The 9,107-nt window shown below is 38.0% G+C and overlaps 1 protein-coding gene across 2 annotated transcripts in view; it reads left to right on the forward strand.

The window, feature by feature from the left end:
* The window catches only part of LOC103152430 (neural-cadherin), a 194,735-nt gene extending 188,848 nt beyond the window's left edge, over positions 1-5,887 (forward strand). For both annotated transcript variants that reach the window (XM_007572893.2, XM_016661096.1), the window contains 4 exons: positions 655-835; positions 976-1,226; positions 2,119-2,276; positions 3,391-5,887. In XM_007572893.2, coding sequence (XP_007572955.1) covers positions 655-835; positions 976-1,226; positions 2,119-2,276; positions 3,391-4,068 — 1,268 coding nt within the window. In that variant the 3' untranslated portion in view covers positions 4,069-5,887. The remainder of the gene's footprint in view (positions 1-654; positions 836-975; positions 1,227-2,118; positions 2,277-3,390) is intronic.
* The last annotated feature ends 3,220 nt before the right edge of the window (positions 5,888-9,107 follow it).

Genomic DNA, 9,107 nt, shown 5'->3' on the forward strand with positions numbered 1-9,107 from the left:
CAGAGTCTAGGCATAAAAATAGATTATTTTGCAAGCATTTAATAAACCAAAGTTTTCTTTCCCTTTGAATTGTTTCACATAATGTTGCATTACAACCTGTCACTTATGAGTCCAAAGAATCAGGACTGAGCTGCAAATAGTTTTTAGCTGAAATATGTTGTAAGTTTTGGACTCTCAATGCAAATGCATGATACACTTCCATGTTTTATTTTCAAAAAATGCTGTAAACATCTTAGATTTTCTGTCTACTTAAAATTTATGCTTTACTCCATGGTGGTCCATCGCATAAAATCTTAAGAAAACAGATGATGAACAGTAGGAATACTTTTGCAGGGCACAGTAACTGCAACACTTGTTAAAACTGCAATTTATACTTTACTAATATTCAGACCTTATTAGTCATATTGAACAAGTGAGAAACAGTTTTATTTTGGTTTGGAGAGCAGCAGAACTACATTCTGATAACAGTTTGACTTTCAGATATTTAGTTTTTTTGATAGACCTTCATGATTTTACGTGATATACTGTTCACACCTTGTTCAACAGTTTGTTTTGGTTGGTAATGTGTTAAAAAGTCATCAAAACTTTGGTCTGATACCTCAAATAAACTGTGAGTTTGTCTTTTCAATCGGATGTTTCCGTTTTTCCGTGCAGGTTGCCTGCGGGACGTCCGTTTTAACGGACACATCCTCCCTCTGGACGGCCAGAGCCGGGACCTGGTGACGCTGCTGGAGAGGCGGGGGGTCACCTCGGGTTGCTCCAGCGACGCATGCAGAAGCCAGCCCTGTCGCAGCCCGCTGCGTTGCATCGACCTGTGGAGAAAACACCAGTGCAAGTAAATAATGCATGAATGCAAAACCACACAGAATAAACTGAACTGAGTTAAACATATTCAGGTTTGATGAAGCTTTTTTAGGGCATTTGTACCAGTTGGTGCTCATCCAGTCGTCTCTGCTGGACTCTGACCCGTTGCAGGTGTCCAGGCCCTCAGGTGACCGTCACTGATGAGTCCGGTCTCCAGCGCTGCGTACCATCACCCTGCAGCTCGTCCTCCTGTCGTAATGGCGGCACATGCCATCCCCTGTCAGCCGACAGCTACCAGTGCCGCTGTCAGGAGGGATTTAGGGGTCAACGCTGCGAGCTGGGGCAGGTCAAAGGTCAGAGGATGGCTGCTCTCAGCCCCAGCTCCATCCTCGCCATCAGCATGTGCCTGCTTGTCTTTATTGGTAAGAACAAGTGATTGTTAAAGTGAATTTTTTGTGTTTCTTTATGTGACCTGAGTATACGTTTTGCCAATATCACACTCTTGTTCCTTAAAACTGCAGTGTTTAACTTTTACAAAAATATGTTTTTTTCCCTATTTGTTAAAACCTTCACCATGTTGCGACAGTTTGATATGAGAAAGATAATCTGTGAAAAGATTGATGTCTGCCGTCTGAAGAAATACACAAATTCTGCCCAAAAACAATCAGAGCCAGGAGGAGGGGCTTAGCGCTGTCCATCAACTTCATGTACTCACTGCTAAATATTCTAATGGTGGAGAAACAATTCATCGTTACAGGAATGTTTATCAGCTGTCATCGGTGGCTATGCTAACTAACCTCAGCATTCGTGGCAGGCTATGTTGCATACACACGGGTGATTGATATCACTAAGACCCTCCTCCTGGCTCTGATTGGTTGTTTTTGACCAGGAGCAGTGCATTTTTGCAGACAACAATAGTAGCACTGGGAGGAGATGAAAGAACTTGATCTTTTCACAAATTATCTGTCTCATATTATATTGTCAGGATATAATATGAGACATATCAGAAATATTTTTATTTTTTTCAAATAAAAATATTTAATTGAAAAAAATATTTTTTTTTCCAAATATGGAAAAAAAAATATTTTATAAATAATTATTTTTATAAAAGTAGCATATTGTAACGCTAAAGCAAATGTCTGGTTGTTTGGTTAAACTGTAATGCTTTAAGGTTTGAATATGTTTCATTTTGACAAGATGCTCTGTTAATTTCTTCTACCACCTATATCTGTCAATGCGTGTGCGTGTGCGTGTGTGTGTGTGTGTGTGTGTGTGTGTGTGTGTGTGTGTGTGTGTGTGTGTGTGTGTGTTTAGTGGTTTTGGTGGCGGTGACTGTTTGGAATCAGAAAGGCAGCCGAAACAAGTTCAGGAAGCGAGGAGTTTACCACATCCCTGCTGAACACCAGAGCTGGGAAGACATCCGAGAAAACATCCTGAACTACAACGAGGAAGGAGGAGGAGAGCAGGACCAGGTACCCAGTCACACACACACACACACACACACACACACACAATGCTAAACATGTTCAACCTTCTGCTTTTAAAGTTTATACTCGCCTGCTTACAGTCAGAACATTTCAACAGAGAACAAGTTGATCCAGGAATCAGCAGTTCATCCTCTGGGCTGAATTGTTCTCTTGCACACAGGAAAAAAGTGAATAAGCGTAGTGTGGTTGTGGGTGAAAGTTAAAACATAGAAATAATGACAAATTAAGGGGAAGTTTTATGTGTTTTACAAGCACAATCAAGAAACTTTGTTACCATTAGTTGTTTTAGAAATGCTGTATAAACTGAAAAGAAGTTTGACTTCACAATTTGATCCCTTGAAATTGGGCCTCTGTCTCTTTAAGAAGCTCCTACCCTTTCTGATAATCTGGAAGTCATCACAACATCTTTCCTTTATAAAAGCTTTAACAACATTTTTATCAGTGTTATATAATGAGCCTAGCAGATGTGCAGATCCACCAAGTGCTTAATAATTGCTGCCGCTAGTCTAGAGGAACTGAATGAAGGAGGTGCATGGGAGGAGTGATCTGTGAGGCAGAAGCTTGAGAAGGATCTATATGGAAATAGACGGCGTTTAAAGTTTCTCAAACATCTTACCTGGTTTTACTGCTGTATGTATACAATGGCTGCTGGAAAGAATGAGAGTTTTTTTTATTTACTATCCAGAAATCACTTGTTGCATTCGTGATGGTTGTACATGAGGCTCTACTAATGCTTTTCAAAGATGTACGGTATAATTGTGCATCTGTTTGCAGCCTTTTCCACTTATGAATGTAAACACTGAGTTGGAGGGCGTGGCCAACAGCAGCTTATTTGGATTTAAAGTGAGAGAGGCCTTAAAGCAGCTCAATCTGAAAGAAGCTCAGAAGTGAGCAAACTCAAATCTTGGAGTCAAAGAATGATTTTGTGCAATGAACATGTTTTGTATCACCCATAGACCTATCCTAACCTGTTCAAGGACGCATAGTAAAATCTTGTTGTTGAAGTGCATCCAGGAACAAGCTCATGTCTTCAACAGAGCCCTGACTATAATGAGATCTTTAATTCATGGACTACATGTTTTTGGTTTCTTCCCTTCAGAATGCATATGACATCACGGAGCTGAAGCGTCCTCTGTGCTCCAGCTTGTCCCAGTCGTCCTCCTGCACCACCGCCCCGCTCATCAAGTCCTCCCCTGGCTCCCAGGAGGAGGTGCATCCGTCCGGCTCCTCCTGCAGCTCCGGCGCCCCCTACCTCAGCATCCCGCACCACCACCATCACCACCACCACCATCAGCACGCAGCCGGCGCCGGCTACAGCAGCGACGCCACCTACGCCAACTATTCCTCCCACGTGGGCAGGGACACAGAGTTGAGTGACACGGGCAGCTGCGTCGACGCTCCGCCCGCGGCGCGCTCGCATGTGGACTTCAAAAGCTACGTGGAGCGAATCATCTGGGAGGCGGACAACGACAGTGGTGCGTTTCCAGCCGACGCCTACCACGTCTGGTGTGTGGAGGGCTCCGGGTCGTCAGCAGGAAGCCTCAGCTCTCTGGGGTCGGCCGTGTCCTGCAGAAGAATGGCTGCCGGGGACAAGAAGGAGGAGGTAGAGGAGGAGGATGAAGGAGGTTTTGTGTGTGACAGGCTGTCACGGTGGGGGCCAAAGTTTCAGGCTCTGAGTGAGATGTACGACCGGCCACAGCTGGGCCTCACATACAGGGACGCGATAGCCTACATACAGAGGAGCCACAGCCATGACCCGCTGCCTCAGCACCACTAGGGGGAGCCACTCAACCCCAACCACACAATTCTACTTTGTTTATGGGGTCTGGAAGTGCTGCATTCACACAACGTCAGAAAACAAACAAGACATTTTCAGGTTATAGTCACTATTATGGTCCTGTCAGGGATATTTATTCAGGGGAATAATGGCAGGGCAATATGGCTTCAAAATAAAATCCGTTTTTTCATACCAGATCAGATTTTCAATTTTAATTTTTTTCTCACTTTGTTTCTAAGAAAAAGAAATAATAATTCAAAAAAGTGGCTTTTATTTCAATCATCTCTTCTGTGAGTTGTAATACAGACTATTAGGACCAGCTTAAGATAATGTTTTGTTGAATTATGAGAATATAGTTGTAATATTGGCAGAAAAAACAATTTTATTAGACATAACATCTTAAAGTTGCAAGAAAAAAGTAATTTTAGTGAGAAAAAAAGCTTTGATAATTCCAGAGATCTGACGTGAATACCTCAGTCAGTGTGGTTCTCTCTTCCAAATATTCGGTTGTTTGAACAATCATTTCAAAGTCCTGTTAATGATAATGATTTGATGCTGATATGTAAAAGATTAATTGTTTTATTAAGTGAAACCGATACAAAAGTATGATTTCACAAGATGGTCAACATTCCTCATTTTAATTTTTGGGTTTTTGTGTTGGAGTTCTTATAAGATTACTACAATATTCTCCTAATATCATGGCTGTAATCTTGTAATATTATGACTTTATTCTTGCAATAAAGTCATTAGAAAATTGTGGCCTGGCTCTAATATTCTATCATAGAGTTAACCTGAGTTCAAAGTTCAGATAAATAGACGCTGTAAAACACGCTTATCTGGCAAAATGGCAGCCGTGGGCGCACTGACATCACTACGAACTATGAAAACTCAAGGAGTGGTGAAAAAAAACATCACAATTTTCCAAAATAAACTCATCATAAACCAAAAATTTGATTAATCATCCAGCTGTTAGTTGTGGTATTTTAAGTCCCCAAATCTTTCAAATTTAAGACCAAACATAAACAAGAAAACTTTGCTTATTTCTGCTCTTAGTTGGTCATTTTATGAAAAGGAGGAATAAAACCAAAGAAACTAGTTTATAAGTAAAAAGGGATAAAAGATTATAAATGCCAAATATTAATTCAGTTACAAATGTCTATAACAGACTTTGCTTTAATTTGTTCATATTGGTGGGTTTTTTTCTTCAGAGTTATTTGTGTATTTTAGTTGAGTTTGAATTATGTTCTGGAAAATTTTATCAGGGCTCATCTGATGTTGACGTGATAATAGCTAATAACTTAGTTTCATTCCTTCAGTTCTTAGGTTTTTTCTGCTGGATGTTTACTTCTGTCTTTTTCTTGTCAGAAATTTTTCCATTTCCCGCTAACTAGCTAGGCTAGCTTAACGAGCAAAACAGCTTGAGAAATTTGACTGATATCAGAAATAGCAAATATTTGTTATATTTTATAATAATGATTGTAAAGCAATTTATAATCAAATTCTAATTACATTTTATTATTTTTGCTTTTTCTTCCTCATCTTCCTTTCAACGTTCAGAAGCCCCTAAAGCGCCCCCTGGAGGCTCCACCTTAAAAAACACTGATAAGGAGATGAAGGTCTAAGCTGCTCTATGCAGCAGATTTAGCTGCAGAACATCTAATCCAACAAAAAGGGTTTAAATGGGATGTTGTGTGAATGCAGCAGCTCCTCTCCTGTGTGTTCACCAGTGTTGGGAGGAATTCAAAGACACATTCAAGGTCGGAGGTTCATTGTGTCGCTTCTCCTTTTTTCAGAGAAGTTGTGATTCAGAAGTTTGAGGGGAAAAAAAAGCACAGAAAACTCGTTACTGGTTCATTCACCAACTTTACACTGAAACATTCTTCCTCTTCCATTAAAATATCTTCTTTGTTATGTTGTTATTCAATTTGTAAGAGGCTTCTGGGTCTCTGTGCTTTGCTGTTTGCTAAATGGGACTTTCAGGGTCAAAGAGTGTTTTCTCTGAAGCAGCACCACCATCAAATGATGCGAGAAACTTTCAGTGGCTGGAGGTCAGAGTGGAAGAATTACACTGCTACACTTGAAATCTCAGAAAACATTAAGGCCTTGACAATGACTTAAGTTGTTCTTTCACAGCATTTTATTTGAGAATGTTTGGATCGGAAAGCTTTTCCTTTGAAATTTATATTCAAAATGTCAAACATACTAAATGTCTTTCCAAGGATCTTTGCAGTTTTTTTGTAAATAAGCATAGACAAATTAGATTTTTAAATTCCCAGGTTTAAAAGATGTGTAAACACTCAAAAATAAGCTTTTAATTTCTCTTTTCTACCTTCCTATTGCACTAGAAGAGGATTCAGTCTTCATACAGGACAAAACAATCAATTTGAAACAACTTTTGTAATATTGGAGGGTAAAACACTTTTTCCACCTTGTAAAATCAGCTTTACTGGTACATTTTTAAATAATAAGATTATTATAAAAAATAAATAAGATTATTTTTCTACTCCCTTAAAGAAGTTCATTGATGATCTTCTTTGATGGTTGTTGGTTGTGCTCTGTTGACATGCTGGTTACTTCACTTTTTCCACCCTAGAACTCACCTGTTTACATTCAGATTTGATCTTCAAGCTGTTTTGAATTTTCTATTCATTGAAACAAAATCGTAGCAAACCTAGTTTTACATTTATTTGCAGTTGAAGATGAACTTATTAGTCTGCTTAAATGCTTATTGACACAAATCTCCGTTTTGGTTTTAGCACATCTATCGAACAGACACTAGGTGGTGCTGAAGAGGAAGAGAAGAAAGAATCTGCTGAGATAAACGTGTTTAAATGAAAAAAAATAGAAAAATGTGAGGCTGAACCAGATAAAAGTACAAATAAATAAATACATTTTAGAAATTATTAACCTTCACAAACATGTGATTAATAATTAGATTTAAGATAATCAGTGGGGATAATTATTCATACTTCTTAAAATGTTATTTAAATAAACACAAGCTTTATAGTTTATATATGGAACCCTTGAAATTTGAATTCATGACTTCTTGTTCCCAGGAGGTTTAAATTTGATGTGACAACAGAGCTCTTTTATTTTAACTTTAGCTCTTTAAAATGTGAAAGACAAGAAAACATGTCATTCAGAGCAAATATTGATGTTGACAACATCAACATCAATCTGTTTTTCCACTATTTGATGAATTTATTCACAGTCCCTTTATTTATGGTTCCAACAAACATAATGACCACATATATGTATAGTTTTTATTATTTTTAGCATCTTTGTCTTGTATATTGAACTGTAGAAATTGGTTCAGTTCGAAAGAATGCTTGAGTATTCTTATATTGTGATCTTACACTTTAAAAGTCCACATTTGTTGCATTTTCTTTTTGTTTTGCTCTCATCAAAGTTTGCAGATACAATCAAGCAAATCCAGAGTTAGACAAAGGGACTGAAAAAAGCCAGGCTACTTCCAGCCGCCCTAATCTCCTATCGACCCTTCAGAGGTCATTTAGTGATCACTTCAGAGTCTTTTCACGACTCAGCGCCTGTAAATTCAGCTGTTATCTGGGCTGTGGTCGTTTGTTTCACCTACGTTAAAGCAGACGGTAAATTTGTAGTCCTGAAAGTGAAGAGATAAAGAGAAACAGAAATAGACAACTTTATCAGAACAATTGTTTTCTGCACATGACCTTTTAAAGTTTCTTTGCTATCAAAACAAAAATGGGTGATTAGTTTAACCCGAATCTATTATCTACCACCTGGTTTTCATTATTCTGTCTGATGAATGTAGATCTACGTGGAGAGGAGGAGAATCAGAGTAAAAAGGTTTATTTTAAACTAATCAACTCAGATGTCTGCTGCCAATTCAAGGTTTCGTGACACAGCCACACTCTCCATTGTTCTATTAAATCTTATTTTGCATTCAGATGTCAGGTTTGTTTTGTTGTTTTTTTGTGCAGCTGCCAGTATGAATTAGTTAAAGTTCTTTCCTTCAGATGGTGAAACAGGTTTTGTGTTTCTCTTCTGGTGCCTAAAGTGAAATAGAATAAGCCCTGAAAGAACTGTGCTCAAAACTATGCATCCAAATGGAGTAACACAGGTGTGTGTGTGTGCGTGTGTGTGCGCGCGTGTTTGTGTGCATGTGTTTTTATAAACTGTTTATGTGAAGCAGATACTGAGTGAGTTTTGGCCTCGTCAGTGTTCAGTATCTGTTGTAAATCCAGAGCTTTTCGAGGCGGAGGTGTGAACGTGTTGCATCATTCCTGTAGGTTTAAACCGAACAGAGATGAACCATGTAATATGATGTACAAATAAACATTTTATAGCTGCCTATCATGAATTATTCCTTTTGTATGTGACTTTTAATAAAAAATAAATAAAAATGCCTTTTCCCCATAAAGTTTGTCCTGTGTGTAGCTGATTATTTCTGTCTGCTTTGATGATTATGGCTCTTTAATGATGATTTCTTAGCAAATTGGAATCATTTTCTTCACAATCTTCTTAAGGCTTCACCTTTTACGATCACACTTTTTCCTTTCACTTAATTTTCCATTGAGATATTGCACACAGGAAATCTTCCACAGAAATATAGGGTAAGAAATAGTTAGGGTAAAATTACTTAAATCTGGTTCTAAACTGCGTAGGCCATAAAACTATTTCTGTAATAAAAATCATCTGGTCCAACTTGATATTCTAATTTCCACAGAAACTGAATTTTGATTGGCTTAGAACTCCATGAAACAAGAAAATAGCAGCTTTGAAATAAATCTCTGTCACAAAATCTTAAATTTATTTTTAAAAATTAATAAAACAACTTCTGGGGAAAATAAATGCTGGACAAGCATCTGTGCATGTATAAAATTCATGTTCTGTTTCTAAAATATGATAAAACATTTTGGGAAACAAAAGATGAATAGCAATAAATATCAAAATGCATATTATTCAAAAATGGTAGATTTGAAATACAGCATTTCAAATGTTAGTTGATATACTATTGTCTAGTATATGAAAGTAGGTTTTTCTGCCCTGTATTTTAT

Source organism: Poecilia formosa, unplaced genomic scaffold (assembly GCF_000485575.1).
Source record: "Poecilia formosa unplaced genomic scaffold, Poecilia_formosa-5.1.2 Scaffold310, whole genome shotgun sequence".
In the NCBI taxonomy this organism is placed as follows: domain Eukaryota; kingdom Metazoa; phylum Chordata; class Actinopteri; order Cyprinodontiformes; family Poeciliidae; genus Poecilia; species Poecilia formosa.